Below are 18,449 nucleotides of genomic sequence, written 5' to 3'. Positions count from 1 at the left end.
ACAAAGAGAAGAGAAAATGTTAAGGTGATAAATATAAGAAAATATAATTAAAATAAGAGCATTTACTAAAAATAAGCAAGAAAAACAGTTAACTATAAAATATTTAGGAATAAAATTATCAAGAAAAGTATAGGAACTATATAGGTGAGAAACCTCTAAAATATTATTAAATGACATGAAACTTACAGAACATTATTAAAGGATAAGATAAGAACAAGTGGAAAAATACTAAATTCCTGATGTGGTGTGTGGTCCAGATCTCAACTCTCAGCTCTCTCTCTGAGAATGGTCCTCAGCAGAAGGCAACCACCTCACCCAAGGTTAATCACCGCCACCCTGAAGGTAACCCCTTGGCATCCTAGTTACTATTTCTCCTGCAAAGGTAACCACTATTCTGATTTTCATTACCATAGACAAATTTTGTCCATCTAAAATTTCATATAGATTGACTGATACAATATGTACTTTTCATAGGGCTTTTTTATTCAACATTATATCTGTGAGTTTCATCCATACTGTTGTGTATTGCTTTAGTCTTTTCTTTTCCATGTCTTCATAGTATTCCACTACATGACTGCATATATCACCATCATCCTTAGCTTATTGACTTTTGTCTTCATGCTTGTGGACCCAGCTTTACAAGGTGGTAATTGTCTCTCCAGACATCACATTAGTATGCAAAGCAGAAGAAAATCCTGCTGTTGGCGCCACCCACATCTTTCTCCTTTATCTGGTAAGCAAACACCTTTCCAGAACTCCCAGTAGACTTATATTTATTTCCCAATGATTAAAACTGGGTCATCTGTGGCCACTCCTAGATATAAGGAGATTAAGAGATGAGGGAATGAGGTCAGGGGATCACTTGGGACTGGACACTTGCTGCTCTGGACAAAATTCAGGTTTGTTAGCAAAGATCAAGGGGAAAAGGGTATTGTGAGGCAAGCAACAAAACCTTACAAAGTGAAAAGATGTTCAAATTCATCAGAAAGCAAGGAATGCAAATCAAAGTGAAAACTTTAACAATGGAAAAACTATGGAGACAGTAAAAAGATCAGTGGTTGCCAGGCATTTGATAGGGAGGGAGAGATAGGTAAAGCACAAGAAATTTTTTAGGGCAGTGAAAATACACCCTATGATACTATTGATACAATGGTGCTTGTTGTTTAGTCGCTGTAAGTCGTGTCTGACTCTTTTGCCACCCCCTGGGGTCCAGGGGGTTCTCCAGGTAAGAATACTGGAGTGGGTTGCCATTTCCTTCTCCAGGGGATCTTCCCGACCCAGGGATCGAACATGCAACTCTTGCATTGCAGGCAGATTCTTTACCCCTGAGCCACCTAGGAAGCCCTGAAATAATGGTAGATACACGTTATTAGACATTTGTAAAAACCTATGAAATGTACAACACAAAGAACAGACTCTGTAAACTATGGACTTTGGTTGATGATGTGTTACCACTGGGTCACTGACTGGAACAAACTATGATACTAGTGCAGGGTGTCGATGGTGAGCAAAGCTGTGTGTCGCAGGAGAAGGGGTTATATGAGGACTCTTGGTACTTTCCGCTCAATTTTGCTGTGAACCTGAAACTGATCTAAAAAAGTCTATTTTTTTTTTTAAGAGTAATAATGAGAATAAGTCACTTTAAACTGCAGGGGGCACAGGTTCAATTCCTGGTCAGGGAACTAACATCCCACATGATGCATGGTGTGGACAATAAGAAAAAACAAAGGAAAAAGAGAAAAAGAGCTACACCAGGTCTGGCTTTCAGGGATGTGAGGAAAAATATTTAGCAAACACTGTTGCTAAAGGTAAGATCAGTTATAGCCTTTTTGGAAAGCAATTGTGTGTGTGTGTGTGTGTGTGAGAAAGAGAGAGAGAGAGAGATGCCCAGGCTTAGTTGCTCCATGGCATGTGGGATCTTTCTGGACCAGGAATCGAACCTGTAGCTCCTGCATTGGCAGGTGGATTCTTTACCACTGAACCACCAGGGAAGCCCTGGAAAGAAATTTAACAAGCTCCAATAAAATAAAAATACATATGCTTTTGAACTCTAATCCCAATGTTAAGATTCTCCCTTATAGAAATAAGTATAGTAAAAAGAAAATTGCAAAGTGATGGCCCATCCATGGGCACCGTCGGGACATTTGGTATCTCCATAGTGTTCTGGTTACTAGGTTGTGTAATATATTACCCAAATTTAGTGGCTTAAAACAATATTTCAATTTTGCTCACAAACCTGTCCTTTGTGAAGAATTCAGTAGAGACTGCTCTTCTCTGCTGCATTTTAAAAACTAGGGCTGGAATCATTTGAAGGCTCCTCACTTGAAGTCTGGTGTTTGATGTTGGCTGTCAGCGAAGACTGTTTTCCTCTGGCCACGCTGCATGACTTGTGAAATCTTAGTTCCCTGACCAGGGATGGAACCCGGGCTCTCAGCAGTGAGCACCCCAAGTCCTAACTTCTGGACTACCAGGAAATTCCCTGTGAGTTAAGACTTTACCTGGAGCTGGAACACCCATACGTGGCCCCTGCATGTTCCCTGGGCTTCCCCCACAACAGGGTGGCTAGGTTCCAAGGATGATTGTCCCGAGAGAGAGGAAAGGAAGCCAGACAAAAGCTGTATCATCTTTCTTTCTTTTTTTTTTTTTTTGGCAAAAACAAACTTTGTATTGAAATATAGTTGATTTACAATGTTGTGTTAATTTCTGCCATACAGCAAAGTGATTCAGTTAGAGAGTCTTTTTCATATTCTTTTCCATTATGGTTTATCACAGGATATTGAATAAGTTTCTGTGCTATACCATAGAATCTTATTTTTTATCCATCCTATCTATAATAGTTTGTAGTTGTTAATACCAGTAATCCCAAACTCCCAATTTGTCCCTCCCCCTTGACAACCACCAGTCTTTCTGTACATCTGTGAGTCTGCTTCTTTCACCAGTGAACCAGCAAAGTCGCTCAGTCATGTCTGACTCTTTGCGACTCCATGGACTATAGCCTACCAGGCTCCTCCATCCATGGAATTTTCCAGGCAAGAGTACCAGAGTGGGCTGCCATTTCCTTCTCCATGTATCATCTTTCTAACCTAGACTCAGAAGTCACAGAGTCATTTCTGCTTCATTCTCTTCATTAGAGTCAAAGTCACTAAGACCAGGCCTTATCCAAGGAGAGGGAAATTAGACTTCACATTTTGTGGGAGAAGTATCGAAAAGTGTGGGGACCTGTTTTAAGTCACCATCAAAAAGGAGGACTTGGAATAAATAATGCCACTTGATTTAGGGGACCTACCACAAAGTTGAGATGAGAAAAGTAAGATAAAGAAAAATGTATACAAAAATGATCTAAATATGTAAAACAAAGACAAACCACTCTGTAAATGTGTGTATATAGTATGTATATATATATATACACATACTATATGTGTGTATATATGTATAGTGTATATATATATACACACACACACTATATATATGTGTATACATATGATTATATAAGCAAGGAGAGATATAGGGAACATATTCTGGTAACCACAGGTTCTAGAGAGTAGTGATGATAGAAGGGAGAGGCAGAGGAAGCAAAAGAGAGAAAGACAAGACTGTTCAAAACTAGCAGTGAGGATGGCTTCTCCTTTCTGCATTTAATTACAGGTATATATTTCACTGTATGAGGAAAGTGATTCCTTAGATATGTTTAGGTGGTAAAAACGAATCAAGAAAGTGATGACCACCTTACCTTAAAACTCAGGATAGAGCAGGAGGGAATGACTGGTGGGCCACAAGAGGGGCTGCACGGCCCTGACGGTGTCTTCATCTGGGCTGCACTCCAAGTTTCTGGCCTATGGGAAACCATTGAGTGGAATGTCTTTGTCTTGCACAGCTTTGGTATATTCCACATTTTTAAAAATTAAAGGGTGGTGGGAGGGAGGCTCAAGAGGGAGGATACTTAGAGCCAATTCATGTTGTGCAGTGGAAACTCTCATAACACTGAAAAGCAATTATCCTCCAATTAAAAAAAATTTAAAGAATAAAATTTTAAAAAGAAAAAAAAATGAAAGAAAAGCAAACCTTTCAGCAAGTTCCCAGTAGGAAGAGTGGAGAGCCAGGAGAAGGACCCTGACCTGGGGCCACCAGACCCTCAGATCATCGGATGTCCCAGGTGGAGGTCTAAATCCAAGGTGTTCAACAGGGAGGTAACACCCCAGGGCTGTCCCTGCTGAAACCTCCCAAGGAGGGAGAGAGCAGAACCCAGAGTGGAGCCCTGGGGCATTTCAACCTTTAACTATAACTATATTTAACTACATTATATTTCAACCTTTAACTATAGTCCACACCTGGCAATGGAGGTGGGAAGAAAACCAGGAGACCTGGATGCTCCTGGGAAGGTGGTTCTTGTGGTAGAAGGGAGAAGTCTGCCATGGTGGATCAGGCTGAGACTCCAGAGGGTCGGCTCTGTTCTCAACTGCTCAGCAGCTCTGTCCGCCCCGTTAGCCACCGGGAAGCGCAGAGCAGGGCTGGGCTGTGAGGGACGGGAGGTAGGGCGCAACTGCAGGCAAGTCTTAGGGCTTTTGCCAGTGAAGGGAGAACAGTGGGGCAGGAGCGAGCAGAGCATGTGGCGATCAGAGGAGGAGCCCGGCGCTTCCAACCCATTGCTTCTCTTTTCTGCCTGAAAATCAGGAGAGGCCATTGCTAGGGGAGGGTGAGCAGGGATTGCAAGAGGCTAGAGGACAGGGCTGGACTGTGAGCAGCGTGAGGGGCCTGGAGGTGAAGGATGGAGGGGAGGTGCTGATCAGAGACCTCATCTCAGGGACGTATAAGTAACCAGGCCCCAGGCAGGAATGGGCTGTGAGGTCAAAGAGGCCGTCCGAAGGTGCAGGGGACCAGCGTTGGACCAGGAGATCAAGGCAGCCCTTCTATGCTGGAGAGGACGGCAGCAGAGAGCTTGAGGTATGTGTGTGAACAGCTGTGGCGCCTTGTCTTCCCGCCAGCCCTGGGCTGGGGCTGTGAGGTAGCGCTCCTCTCTGCCAGGGCCTGGGCCAGGGGAGGGCCGGGGCTGGGAGTACATAGAGTTGTTCTGGAATCAGATGTCTCTTGGAGTTCCTTTCCCTTCTGGTTTCTCAAACTGAGCTGGCCATTCTCACTCAACCCTGTCTCCTCCCGCCTGGAGTCCTCCCAGGACCCCTAGTCCTCAACGGTTGGATGAGCATCTCTGAGTAGGGAACATGATGTTCCCACCCGGGCAGGGGAGGGGCTCAAATCCCAGATGTCTCCCTCTCACCCCTGGCCAGCCCTGGGATTAGGCCATGGTGGGAGGGACTGGCTGCAGATCACTCCTAAGATTTTTCTTTTTTTCCCTCAACACATACATCCTTGACACATACACCCTTGTCACCAGCTCATGCGGGGAGTAGAGAGTCTAGTGAGGCAGCTGGAAGAATTTCCATTGTGCTGGAAGCCAGGCTGGTCGGTCGTGGTGGGCCCTGCATCTCTACTCTTACGGTACTTTCACCAGCATGTTGTCAACCTGGCACTTCAACCTAGTCCGGAATGTGAGGCTCACCCTCCTGTTATAGTTTTACCCATGGATCAGGTATGAGGATAACTCACCCTAGCCTGAAATTTTGAGGTCAGCTCTGTCAGGGAGTAGGGGCTGCTTTTCCTGTGAGCTGGTGATGTCCAGCTTAAAGTGAGCACAGCGGGAGACCGCACCAGCCACCAGGCCCCAGCCCCTGACAGTAATTATGCCTTGGCCCAGCCCAGGCAGATGAGAGGCAAGGCTGGGAACCTCCTGGACTGTTGCCTGTGGGCAAAGCCAAGGGCAGGGGTTGTGTGGATGCCTTCCCATGAGTCTACCTCTTTCTTCACAGTGGAGCAAGCCAAGGCCCTAGATGAGGGCTCCAACTCACCGTTGTCTGGTGGGGCCTCGGGCAGGAGCTGTCAGCTGGGTGGAATCATCCTGAGTTCTCAGGCAGACGCAGTGCCTGAGTTTGGGGTCTGTGGGGGTCATATACCCTCTGTCCCCCAGCTCCATCCTGCTTGGGAAAGTGTTCAGGCTTCCAGAGCTGCCAGGGGGCAGAGCCTGTCATCTGGGGTTCAGGCCAATTCCTGGGGGCCTTTCAGCCCATGCATGGCCCCATTTCTCACCCTGGGCCAGCTGCACAGCTCTGGGACAGGACACCCAGGGGCCAAGGGGTCTCCTGCAGGATTCCGACTTGCCTGGAACTAAGGCGCATGTGCCTCAAGAGGCCTCTTCCCCCGCCTGTCCCGCAGGCCTGAGGCTCAGTTGCTCCTTCAGCTGCCTAGGATGGGCTGAGGGCAGGCCTGGGAATGTGTACTAACTACAGGTGTCCCTTCATGCCCAGAAGAAAAACGTCCAATTTAACCATGCTTGAAAGTGCTGTTTTTGCTTATTGGGTGGGCCTGGACTTTAGCTCTCCCTTTTCAGTTGTGTGTTAAAACAAACAAACAAACAAATCCAAGTGCACACCCCTCCTTCCTCTTTCTGGGGGTGGAGGGCCTGGCCAGAGAGGAGATTGCTAGATCCTTGCTCTCAGGAGCACACACAGTAGCCTCTGACCCTTGCCCTGCAGTTCTGCCGAGGGAGGAAGGGCCGTGAAGCCCTGGCCGATACCATCTGTTTCCATTGCCTTCCCCAAGAGTGGACTGGCATGCACCCATTCTTCCGCCTGCGGGGATGGACTGACTGATGAACAGTCAGGTCCTGCTGGCTTCTGAGCGTCGGGACAGCGCCCAGTCCCCCTTTGATTTCATGTTCCAGCCTACTCAGCCTCCAGCATTGTAGTCTTCAGATGGGCTGCACACTGCTTGACCCTGTGTACTTAAAGACAAGCCAGATGACCAGTTTTAGAGGATAGAAAGATTCTCCAGGATGGAGGATTCTGTTGGGGAAGAAGTCAAAGAGGAAGGGGAAGAAATGTCACACACTAAAGACACGGAAGCAACCAGGTCAGCAAGGCATCTCTGGCCAAATTTCATCTGGATATTTAGGGTGACTATGGACGGAGGAGCCTGGTGGGCTGCAGTCCATGGGGTAGCGAAGAGTTGGACACGACTGAGCGAATTCCCTTTCACTTTTCACGTTCATGCATTGGAGAAGGAAATGGCAACCCACTCCAATGTTCTTTTTTTTTTTTTCCACTCCAATGTTCTTGCCTGGAGAATCCCAGGGACGGGGGAGCCTGGTGGGCTGCTGCACCACCAGGGGTTGCACAGAGTTGGACACGACTGAAGTGACTTAGCAGCAGCAGCAGCAGCAGCAGCATGAAGATGACAATTTCTGAGAAGTCCTTACCTGGAGGGAGCCTTGCGTAAAAATCTTAAATCTTGTCTTTCTCTTTGGCCGGCTCCCCAGATGCTTTGGGAACCATAATCATGTGATGCAAGTCAAGGCAGTGAGGGACGCTGTGTGCTTGTGTGTCCAAACTGCTCACTTTAAGAGGCAAAGGGAGGGACTTCTCTGGTGGTCCAATGGCTAAGACTCTACTCTCGCAATGGAGGGGGCCGGGGTTCAATCCCTGGTCGGTGAACGAAATCCCACACGGTAAAACTACTAGTTCACCTGCTGGGACTTCCCTGGTGGTCCAGTGGCTAAGACTTCACACTCCCAATGCTGAGCACCTGGGTTTGATCCCTGGTCAGGGAATTAGATACCACAGGACACAACTAACACTCAGCACAGCCAAACAAGTAAACAAATAAAAGTAAGTATTAAAAAAAAGAGCCCACTTGCTGCAGCAGAGACCTGGTATATATAAATAAATATATAAATAACAATTTTTTAATAAATATTAAAAAAAAAAAAGAAAAGGCTGTGAGAGTCATATACAGAAGAGGAGCATGACCAAGGGCAACCACAGGCACTGGGAGCGTGATCATCCTTGAGGCAGGAGACTAGAGCTGCTCTCTATGTGAGTCCAGAAACACGAGGATAAGCTCCAGAGCACTGGAGGAAAGGTCCAGGAATGCCCTTCAGACCCCAGTATCATAACTCTTGATAATTTCTGGAATTTAAGCACTGTCAGGAATATCCACTGCAGGTAATCAAGATTTTGTTCCATGAGCAAATGAGCTGAGTCAGACCTAACTGTTGTTTGTTGTTCAGTCACTCAGCTGTGTCCAACTTTGCGACCCTATGGACTGCAGCACACCAGGCTTCCCCGTCCTACACTATCGCCTGGAGTTTGCTCAAACTCATGTCCATTGAGTTGGTGATGCCATCCAACCATCTCATCCTCTGTTGTCCCCTTCTTCTGCCCTCAATCTTTCCCAGCATCACAGTCTTTTCCAGCGACTCAGCTTTTCACATCAGATGGCCAAAGTATTGGAGCTTCAGCTTCAGCATCAGTGCTTCCAATGAATATTCAGGACTGATTTCCTTTAAGATTGATTGGTTTGATCTCCTTGCTGTTCAAGGGGCTCTCAAGAGTCGTTTACAGCACCACAGTTCAAAAGCATCAATGCTTTGGTGCTCGGCCTTCTTTATGGTCCAACTCTCCTGTACATGACTACTGAAAAAACCATAGCTTTGACTAGAAGGACCTTTTTGGCAAAGTGATGTCTTTGCTTTTTCATATGCTGTCTAGGTTTGTCATAGCTTTTCTTTCAAGGAGCAAGTGTCTTTTAATCTCATGGCTTCTGTCACCATCCACAGTGATTTTGGAGCCCAAGAATAAATAGTCTGTCACTGTTTTCGTTTTTCCCCATCTATTTGTCATGAAGTGATGGGACCAGATGCCATGATCTAAGGTTTTTTTTTTTTAATATTTATTTTCTTTTGGTTGGGCCAGGTCTTAGTTGCAGCACTTGGGATCTTGGATCTTAGTTGTGGCAGGTAGAATTTTGTTGCAGCATGTGGGATCTAGTTCCCTGACCAGGGATCAAATCCAGTCCCCCTGCACTGGGAGCACACTGTCTTAGTCACTGAACCACCACCAGTTAAGTCCCCATTTTAGTTTTTTTGAATGTTGAGTTTTAAGTCAGCTTTTTGACTCTCCTCTTTCACCTTTATCAAGAGGCTCTTTAGCTCCTCTTCACTTTCTGCCATTAGGGTGGTATCATCTGCATATCTGAGGTTATTGATATTTCTTCTGGCAATCTTGATTCCAGCTTGCGCTTCATCTAGCCTGGTATTTTGCATGATGTACTCTGCACAGAAGTTAAATAAGCAGGGTGACAATATAGTCTTGACATACTCCTTTCCCAAGTTGAAACCAGTCCATTGTTCCATGTCTGGTTCTAACTGCTGCTTATTGACCTACAGGTTTCTCAGGAGGTATGTAAGGTGATCCGGTATTCCTACCTCTTTAAGGATTTTCCATAGTTTGTTGTGATCCACACAGTCAAAGGCTTTAGCATAGTCAATGAGGCAGAAGTAGATATTTTTCTGGAATTCCCTTGCATTTTCTATGATCCAGTGGATGTTGGCAACTTGATCTCTGGTTCTTCTGTCTTTTCCAGACCCAGCTTGTACATCTGGAAGTTCTCAGTTCACATACTATTGAAACCTAGCTTGAAGAATTTTGAGTATCACCTTGCTAAATTGTGCGGCAGTTTGAACATTCTTTTTGGCATTGCATTTCTTTGGGATTAGAATGAAAACTGACATTTTCCAGTTCTGTGGTCACTGCTGTGTTTTCCAAATTTTATTGGCATGTTGAGTGCAGCACTTTAATATCATCTTTTAGGATTTGAAATACCTCAGCTGAAATTTCATCACATTCACTAGCTTTGTTCATAGTGAAACTTCCTAAGGCCCACTTGACTTCACATTCCAGGATGTCTGGCTCTAGATGAGTGATCATACCATCATGGTTATCTGGGTCATTAAGACCTTTTCTGTGTACTCTTGCCAACTCTTAATATCTTCTGCTTCCATTAGGTCCATACCATTTCTGGCCTTTATTTTACCCATCTTTGCCCTTCATATCTCTAATTTTCTAATATATATATTTTCTAATTTTCTTGAAGAGATCTCTAGTCTTTTCCATTCTTTTGTTTTCCTCTATTTCTTTGCACTGTTCACTTAACAAGGCTTTCTTATCTCTCCTTGTTATTCTTTGGAACTCTACATTAGAATGGGTGTATCTTTCCTTTTCTCCTTTGCCTTTTACTTCTTTTCTCAGCTATTTTTAAGTCCACCTCAGAAAACCATTTTGCCTTTTTGCATTTCTTTTTCTTTGGGATGGTTTTGATCACTGACTCCTGTACAATGTTATGAACCTGCATCCATAGTTCTTCAGGTACTCTATCAGATCTAATCCCTTGAATTTGTCACTTCCACTGTATAATCATAAGGGATTTGATGTAGGTCATATCTGAATGACCTAGTGGTTTTCCCTACTATCTTCAATTTAAGTCTGAATTTTGCAATAAGGAGTTCATGATCTGAGTCACAGTCAGCTCCCAGTCTTCTTTTTGCTGACTGTATAAAGCTACTTCCACTGGACATGGAACAACAGACTGGTTCCAAATCAGGAAAGGAGTCCATCAAGGCAGCCTATTGTCACCCTGCTTATTTAACTTATATGCAAAGTACATCATGTGAAATGCCAGGCTGGATGAAGCACAAGCTGGAATCAAGATTGCCAGGAGAAATATCAATAACCTCAGATATGCAGATGACACCAGCCTTATGGCAGAAAGCAAAGAACTAAAGAGCCTCGTGATGAAAGTCAAAGAGGGGAGTCAAAAAGTTGGCTTAAAGCTCAACATTCAGAAAACTAAGATCATGGCATCCAGTCCCATAACGTCATGACAAATAGACGTGGAAACAATGGAAACAGTGACCTTATTTTTTGGGGGCTCCAAAATCACTGCAGATGGTGACTGCAGCCATGAAATTAAGATACTTGCTCCTTGGAAGAAAAGCTATGACCAACCTAGACAGCATATTAAAAAGACATTACTTAAAAAAAAAAAAAAAAAGACATTACTTTGCCAACAAAGGTCTGTCTAGACAAAGCTATGGTTCTTCCAGTAGTCATTTATGGGTGTGAGAGTTGGACTATAAAGAAAGCTGAGCGCTGAATTGATGCTTTTGAACTATGGTGTTGGAGAAGACTCTTGAGAGTCCCTTGGACTGCAAGGAGATCCAACCAGTCCATCCTAAAGGAGATCAGTCCTGAATATTCAGTGGAAGAACTGATGCTGAAGCTGAAACTCCAGTACTTTGGCCACTTGATTTGAAGTGACTAACTTCCAGTCAACTTTCAGTTGACTCACTTCCAGTGACCCTGATGCTGGGAAAGTTTGAAGGAGCGAGGAGAAGGGGACGACAGAGGATGAGATGGTTGGATGGCATCACTGACTCGATGGCCATGAGTCTGAGCAAGCTCTGGGAGTTGGTGATGGACAGGGAAGCCTGACATGCTGCAGTCCATGAGGTCGCAAAGAGTCGGACATGACTGAGTGACTGAACGTACTAAGAGCTTCTTCATCTTCAGCTTCAATGAATATAATCGATCTGATTTCAGTATTGACCATCTGGTGATGTCCATGTGTTGTTGAAGAGGGTATTTGCTTTGACCAGTGTGTTCTCTTAGCAAAACTCTGTTACCTTTGCCCTGTTTCATTTTGTACTCCAAGGCCAAACTTGCCTGTTACTCCAGGTATCTCTTGACTTCCTACTTCTGCATTCCAGTCCCCTACGAGGAAAAGGACATCTTTTTTGGTGTTAGTTGTAGAAGGTCTTGTAGGTTTTCAATGAACTGTTCAGCTTCTTCGGCATTAGTAATTGGGGCATGGACTTGGATTACTGTTATATTGAATGATTTGCCTTGGAAATGAACCAAAATCATTCTATCATTTTTGAGATTGCAACTAAGTACTGCATTTCAGACTCTTGTTGACTATGAGGACTACTCCATTTCTTTTAGGGGATTCTTGCCCACAGTAGTAGATATAATGGTCATTTGAATGAAATTTGCCCATTCCCATCCATTTTAGTTCACTGATTCCTAAAATGTCCGTGTTCACTCCTGCCATCTTCTGTTTGACCACTTCCAATTTAACCTTCAATCATTGACCTAACATTTTAGGTTTCTCTGCAGTATTGTTTGTTACAGCTTTACTTTCAAACACATCCACAACTGGGTTTTGTTTCTGCTTTGGCTCAGCCTCTTCATCCCTTTTGGATCTGTTTCTCTGCTCTTCTCCAGTAGCATATTGGACACCTACCAACCTGGGGGATTCATCTTTAGGTGTCATTTCTTTTTGCCCTTTCACACTGCTCATTGGATTCCCTGGTGGCTCAGATGGTAAAGAATCTGCCTGCAATGCAGGAGACCCAGGTTTGATCCTTGGGTCAGGAGGATCCCCTCCGTGGAAAAGCGAAGGGCTGCCCACTCCAGTATTCTTGCCTGGAGAATTCCATGGACAAAGGAACCTGGTGGGCTATAGTCCATGGGGTCGCAAAGAGTTGGACACAACTGAGCAACTAATACTTTTAGACCTAATTACTGACATTCTAATTCAGAACTTAGATAACACTCATCTGAATTCACAAATGATTATTTAGTATGTTCCTGGCTGATGCTCTGCATTTCTCCAAACAATCAGATAACGGCATGTATTGCTGGCCATCATCTGTGATGGGACATTTGTCTTGAGAGAGAATGTGTAAAGAAAGCAAAATTCATATTTAACATGAATGATGTGAAACAACTCTAATCTCCTTTATCACATTATAAGTAATATAGTTTCAGTTCTGTTGTTAAAAAGTTGATGCACTAAAATCACTAAAGATATATTCAGTTAATTTGATGGCACAACTTTCTAGCTTCCTGTTAGAACATATAATAGAAAGCAAAGTCCTCATATAATGTTCACTTTTCAAGGCAAAGGCTGTGGACCATATGATCCTGTCATTTTCCTGGCACTTCTTAAGTGTTCATAGTAATACCACCACCAAAACCACAAAGGCCAAACCACATTTAATGTTTAAAGCCTCGAAACAAGGCCAGTTTGGCTTTGCATAGCTCAGCAACCAGTTTCTCAGACGCCTATCACGTGGGTGTTTTGTATATTCACCTGTTACTTAGCCCTTTTGTAATGTCAGGTGAAGGCAAGATCGATGTGGAACATGATTTTGTTATAGAATGAGCTTCCTTTGGTCACCAGGAAAGAAACTGTAAATACAGTGGGCTATCACAGAGGCGTTGCTAGTTCTGTTTGTAACAATGCTGTTGTTTAGTCGTTGTGTCTGACTCTTTGTGACCCTGTTGACTGTAACCTGACAGGCTCCTCTGTCTATGGGATTCCACAGCAAGAATAGTGGATTGGGTGCCATTTCCTTCTCTGGGCATCTTCCCAACCCAGGGATAGAAATTGTGTCTCCTGCATTGGCAGGCAGATTCTGTATCTCTGAGCCACTAGGGAAGCCAATAACTACGCTACAGAGAAGGAAGTAATTAATATTGTCAGATAGGAGATGTTCTCTACTGGGCTTCATTAGTGAGCATATCATTCCCCAGCAAGAGACATACTGGATGCCCTTGTATACCATCCCCAAATGATTCAAATAGCATGCTGTGGTGGTTTATTTTATGTGTCAACTTATGGGCCATGGGGTGCCCAGGTATTTGGTCCAACACTGTTCTGAGAGTTTCTGTAAAGGTGGTTTTGGATGACATTAACATTGAAATCAGGCTTCCCAGGTGGCGCTAGTGGTAAAGAACCTGCCTGCCAAGGCAGAAGACAGAAGAGACTCAGATTCGATCCCTGGGTTGGGAAGATCCCCTGGAGGAGGGCATGGCAACCCACTCCAGTATTCTTGCCTGGAATATCTCATGGACAGAGGAGCCTGGTGGTCTATAGTCCATAGGGTTGCAAAGAATCAGATACGACTGAAGCAACTTAACATGCATGCACACAACATTCAATCAATGAACTCAGTACAGCAGATTGCCCTCCCTAATGTGGGCAGGCCTCATCCAATCAGTTAAAGGTCTGAACGTAACAAAAAGCCTGGCTCTCCCAAGAAAGAGAGAATTATCCTGCCTGACTGCCTTCATAGTGGGATGTCATCTCTTCCTGAGTCTTTAACCTACTAGTCTTTGGATGAGAACAATGCTATTGACTCTCAGTTCTCAGGTCTTCAGACTCAGCCTGGAATTGAACTATCAGCATTTCTAGGTCTACAACTTGCCAACTCGCCCTGCATATCTAGGGACTTGCCTGTTTCCATAGCTGTGTGAGCCAATTCTCTATAATCTCTCTTTCTACCTGCCTCCCTTTTTGGCTGCAGGATCTTAGTTCCCTGACCAGGGATTGAACCTGTGCCCCCTGCAGTGGAAGCGCAGAGTCCTAACCACTGAACCACAAGGGAAGTCCCCTTTCTAATTTTCAAGAGCTCACACCCAAATCTCAATAATGTATCCGCCAGATGAATGCTGTGATGGCCTAGAGTCCTGAAAGGAGAGGACAAAAACAACACAAGGTTGCACCAAAGATTCAGACGTGATTTGTCAGCCTTTATTAACCAAGAGCAAAGCCGAGCCCTAGAGTTTCCTTTTAAAAAACCCAACCTTCTTTATGGCAAACAATGATTTTAAGTATATGTTCAATACTACAGAGCAAGAATTGATTACTTTCTAATCACTTATTCTTCAGAGATTAAAATACAAGTGTAAAACAGGTTAAAACAAGATTCTCCCCCGTGATTTAAAAATAATTCTAATTGAAAGACATTTCAAACAGTATGTGTAGAACTCAGGACCAAAAAGACCTTACAACATTTTTACCTTTGAGGTAGCACAATAATGCTGAATTAGATTTCTTTTACTACAATGAGCTCAGAAAAACAATGAGGAATCTACCTTTCACTCAAGGTGGCCTAAATGGTTTTTTGCAAATCCCCCATGAGTTTGGTGACAGTTTTCTCCTATTTTTTTTTTCCCTTGAAGTATAAAGATAGCCCTGCAGTGTGTAAAAGGAAACCCACGGGAAGGCTGCTTCCCATAAAATAGACATTAGAATCATTGAGCAACGTCAGCAGTCAAGACAGGAGGAACAAGAGGTAATTGTAGTGAAAAGCCAAAACAACTTGTATCTTGGCGAGATTGGTTTACAAGTGCATGTCAAGAACAAAAATTCCAACATTGGCCAACTGAAAACAAAATATAAAAGATGACATTCATGGGTCTTTTTCCTTTTGCTCTGTGCAAAAATGCTCTTTTAATTTCCATAAATGAGAAGATTGTTTGTACACTATGACAGGACATGGAGATGCTGTGTGTCCAGGGGGTGCTGGGCGCCAGTGGCACCTCACTGACCATTGTGACTAGAGAATCTGGGCAGTAAGAGGATGAACAGTACCTCTCCTGGCTGGAGAATCATCTCTTGACACTTCGCTGCTGAATTCACTCATTAAACCATTCAAAGAAAAGCTCCGCCCGGATTTCTGAGAATCTACTGCAATCATACATAACACATTAACATGTAAGTATGAAGGATTAAGAGGACAGGGAAGATGAAACCTTCCTTCAGAGAATACAACCAAAAGAAGAGGGTGAGGGGGGTGTGATAAAGTGGGGCCAGTTGGAAAAATAATACTGCAGATTAGACCTCAAGGCTCTCAGGAACAACCTCCACCATGCAAAATCAATAGCAAAGCCAGAACGGAGGGCATGAAGCTCTAACCCATCCTAGAAGAGAACGATATAAAACAATGATCAGAAAGATCTCTTCCCAATAGATGCTCCTCCCCGTGAGGCTCAGCTCTCAGCACAGGGCTTGCACAACATGGTGTGGACAGTAGCGTCCAGAGTCAAACTTGGTCTGCTGCCTTCGACTCCCCGTGCTGTAAGGAAAAACTGGAACACTGTCAGGCTCATGGTGCCTTGGTAACAGCTGTGTCCTTTTCACTCACACTGGTCCCTTGACTCCCTTCCTCAAGCCAGACCCTCAAGGGGCCCTAAAGGCAGTGAGGGTTTGGACTGATGATCCATATGTCCATCTGCAGTTAGAGCAGGAAGACTTAAACCTGATGAACTCTACTTTGTAAAACAGAAACCGTCAGTATGCTGGGGGTGTCACAGAGCTCCTATGAAGGGGAAGACTGAACTGGGATGTGAAAGAGGGCAGGACGAGAAGTCCTACCCCTAGCAGCCTGCAGGAGTGACTGGCTCAGAATTCACAGCTGGCCCTAACTAATGCTGGCATGGGGATAGAGTGGGGGGGTGTAAGGGGGCACGTGTTCACAGAGTCCTTACACAGTCTGGGGGGGGCCGAGATCTCTGCGTCACTCCTGAAGCCCAATGTACCTGTTACCTGCGTGAGAGACAGGCATGGCTCTTGTCTGCTAAAGTGCAATGTCTGCTTTCTTAATTTATGTGATAATAAAGCAATGCCATACAAAAGAAGAATGTTGGAAAATCATGGGGAAAAACCACACAGGCTTTCCCGGTGCTAGCTGCCGGTTTTGGAGTATTAGTTACAACCTTTCCCAATTCTGAGAGCTGCAACACAGGCTGCTGACTGAGAGTCTTTCTGCTTTCAATTTATGGAGAACAAGGAAAAGGGAGAACCGAGCAAGGCGATGATGAGCCGCCGCTCTAAAGATCTCTCAACTATACTGTCTGAGGCAAAAGCAGACAGCCTGGTTTAAGAGGGCAATGGTGACTGCATGGGCTCCATCGCTGTCTACAACAGGGATGACTTGAGCCCCAGCATGTTAATCTCCCAGGGATTCACTGAGATATACAAGTTTAAAAAATTAATATCAGAAAGGGCCTCTTGATTTAATATAAACGTGGCTATGACATCCAAATTTATCTTTAGGTAAATGTCACACTGCTCTTAGGATCTCTTGTAACATCTGATTCTAGGTCATTCTGAAGAAAAAAATTTCATTCTGAAATATATCTAGTTAATTATGATAATTCATCAGAACTCTACCTGATATAATCAAAAGGTTAAAAAAAGCTAAGTTACTTTCCTGTGGGATTAACAACTGGAACCCCAAATATCCCAATATCTTAATTAGAAAGGTCTTTGCAGTAATTTTACGAAATTGTACACTATACCAATTTTTTTAAAACAAAAAGAGTTGATCTTTAGGATGAATGCTTGAGTCAGCTGACAAACTGATATAAAGGAGTATGTGCAAGGGGAATTCTCTAAATAGAGGGGAAAAAATTTTTTTTTTCCATAAAGATAGCTGCTTTTTCTTTAAAGAGTTTAAAAATTGATGGTTCAACAGCAAAGCTACATAACCACTCTGGAGTAGAAGGGAAGGGCTCTGCCAGCACAATGCCATCAGCTGGTAGAAACGACTAGAAACGAGACAGGCAGGAGTGGCCCAGGAACATATTTAAGTCAGATACAGCAATGGCAGTCCCAGACCCTGGCTCTTTATAGATAGACAGCAATCCACTCATGCATACTGCACAGAGATTAAACAAAACGAAAAGTAATGTGCTAAAACAAAAGAAAACACACCCCTCAACCCAGAAAACCTTCCCTGGCTCTCTGCTACCTGAAGAATGTGCCAAACCCCAGTTTTCTGCTCTAACGTGGATTCCGATGACTGATCAGTGAGCTCTGGGGTGCTGACCTGCTGGGCCCTGGGCAGGACCTCTCCCTAAGCATCACTGAGAATTGGGGGACAGCTGTCGTGTGCCACTGTCCGCAGACAGTACAGTGCCACAGGCCCACAGGCCTCCATCACATCTGCCACCACTTTAAACGGTACAATCAAAAAGGCTACAACTGTGAACAAATGTGGACTTTCTCCAAAGACAGATGAGGAGACTGAAGGCTACAACATGTCCCTCCTTGAGAGAGGTTGGGGGAAGGTGTCTACAGTTACACCACAGGTTTGTGCCAACCTGTGGTAACTTTCAAAAGCCATAGTAGCAGCAAGAGAGGAAAGGAAGATGTTTACACTTTGGACTTCGTATCAGGCACTTAAATTGTTGGAGAGACATGCCATTTGGAAACAAAGATGTGAAGACTGGGTTGGAGTGATTGTGACGAGTGGTCTAACAACGGACTTTCAGAAGCAAAGTGGAGGTGTGGGTTGAACCTCTCCCATCCTTTAGTGCTGACTTTCAGGTTTTCTAAGTGCCCACGGCCATGGCAATGGCAGCGGTGGTGGCAACAGCAGGAATGGTTCTGTCATGTCTTCTGTTTGTGTTCTGTGGCTGACCGGAAGTTTCTGGTGTCACACTGAGAAGGCTCTGGGGTGTGGCACACCTACTGCCCGGGATCGATCAGATCCATGCTGGAGCCAAACATCTTCACCAGCTGTTCCTCATAGTGCGAGATGTTCCTCTTCATGATGTCCATGCAGGGTCCCAGCAGCCTCTCGAACGCTTGCACATCCATAACTGTATTGTTAGAAAGAGGTGAGGGAGAGAATGAGTTCTCCACACCAGCAAGTCAAAGTCGCTTCCCTCATGTAAACCTTTCTTAAATATGTCCATTCCTGTCGGAGG

At 44.4% G+C, this 18,449-nt stretch overlaps 1 protein-coding gene across 2 annotated transcripts in view; it reads right to left on the bottom strand.

The window, feature by feature from the left end:
* Window positions 1-14,462: 14,462 nt before the first annotated feature.
* PRKAR2A (protein kinase cAMP-dependent type II regulatory subunit alpha) overlaps window positions 14,463-18,449 on the bottom strand; it is a 70,802-nt gene continuing 66,815 nt past the window's right edge. For both annotated transcript variants that reach the window (XM_006065144.4, XM_044933963.2), the window contains exon 11: window positions 14,463-18,341. In XM_006065144.4, coding sequence (XP_006065206.1) covers window positions 18,208-18,341 — 134 coding nt within the window. In that variant the 3' untranslated portion in view covers window positions 14,463-18,207. The remainder of the gene's footprint in view (window positions 18,342-18,449) is intronic.

This window comes from Bubalus bubalis, chromosome 21 (assembly GCF_019923935.1).
Source record: "Bubalus bubalis isolate 160015118507 breed Murrah chromosome 21, NDDB_SH_1, whole genome shotgun sequence".
NCBI classification, from domain to species: domain Eukaryota; kingdom Metazoa; phylum Chordata; class Mammalia; order Artiodactyla; family Bovidae; genus Bubalus; species Bubalus bubalis.
Note: the sequence above shows the minus strand (reverse complement) of the source record. Positions and strands in the feature narration are given on the sequence as shown.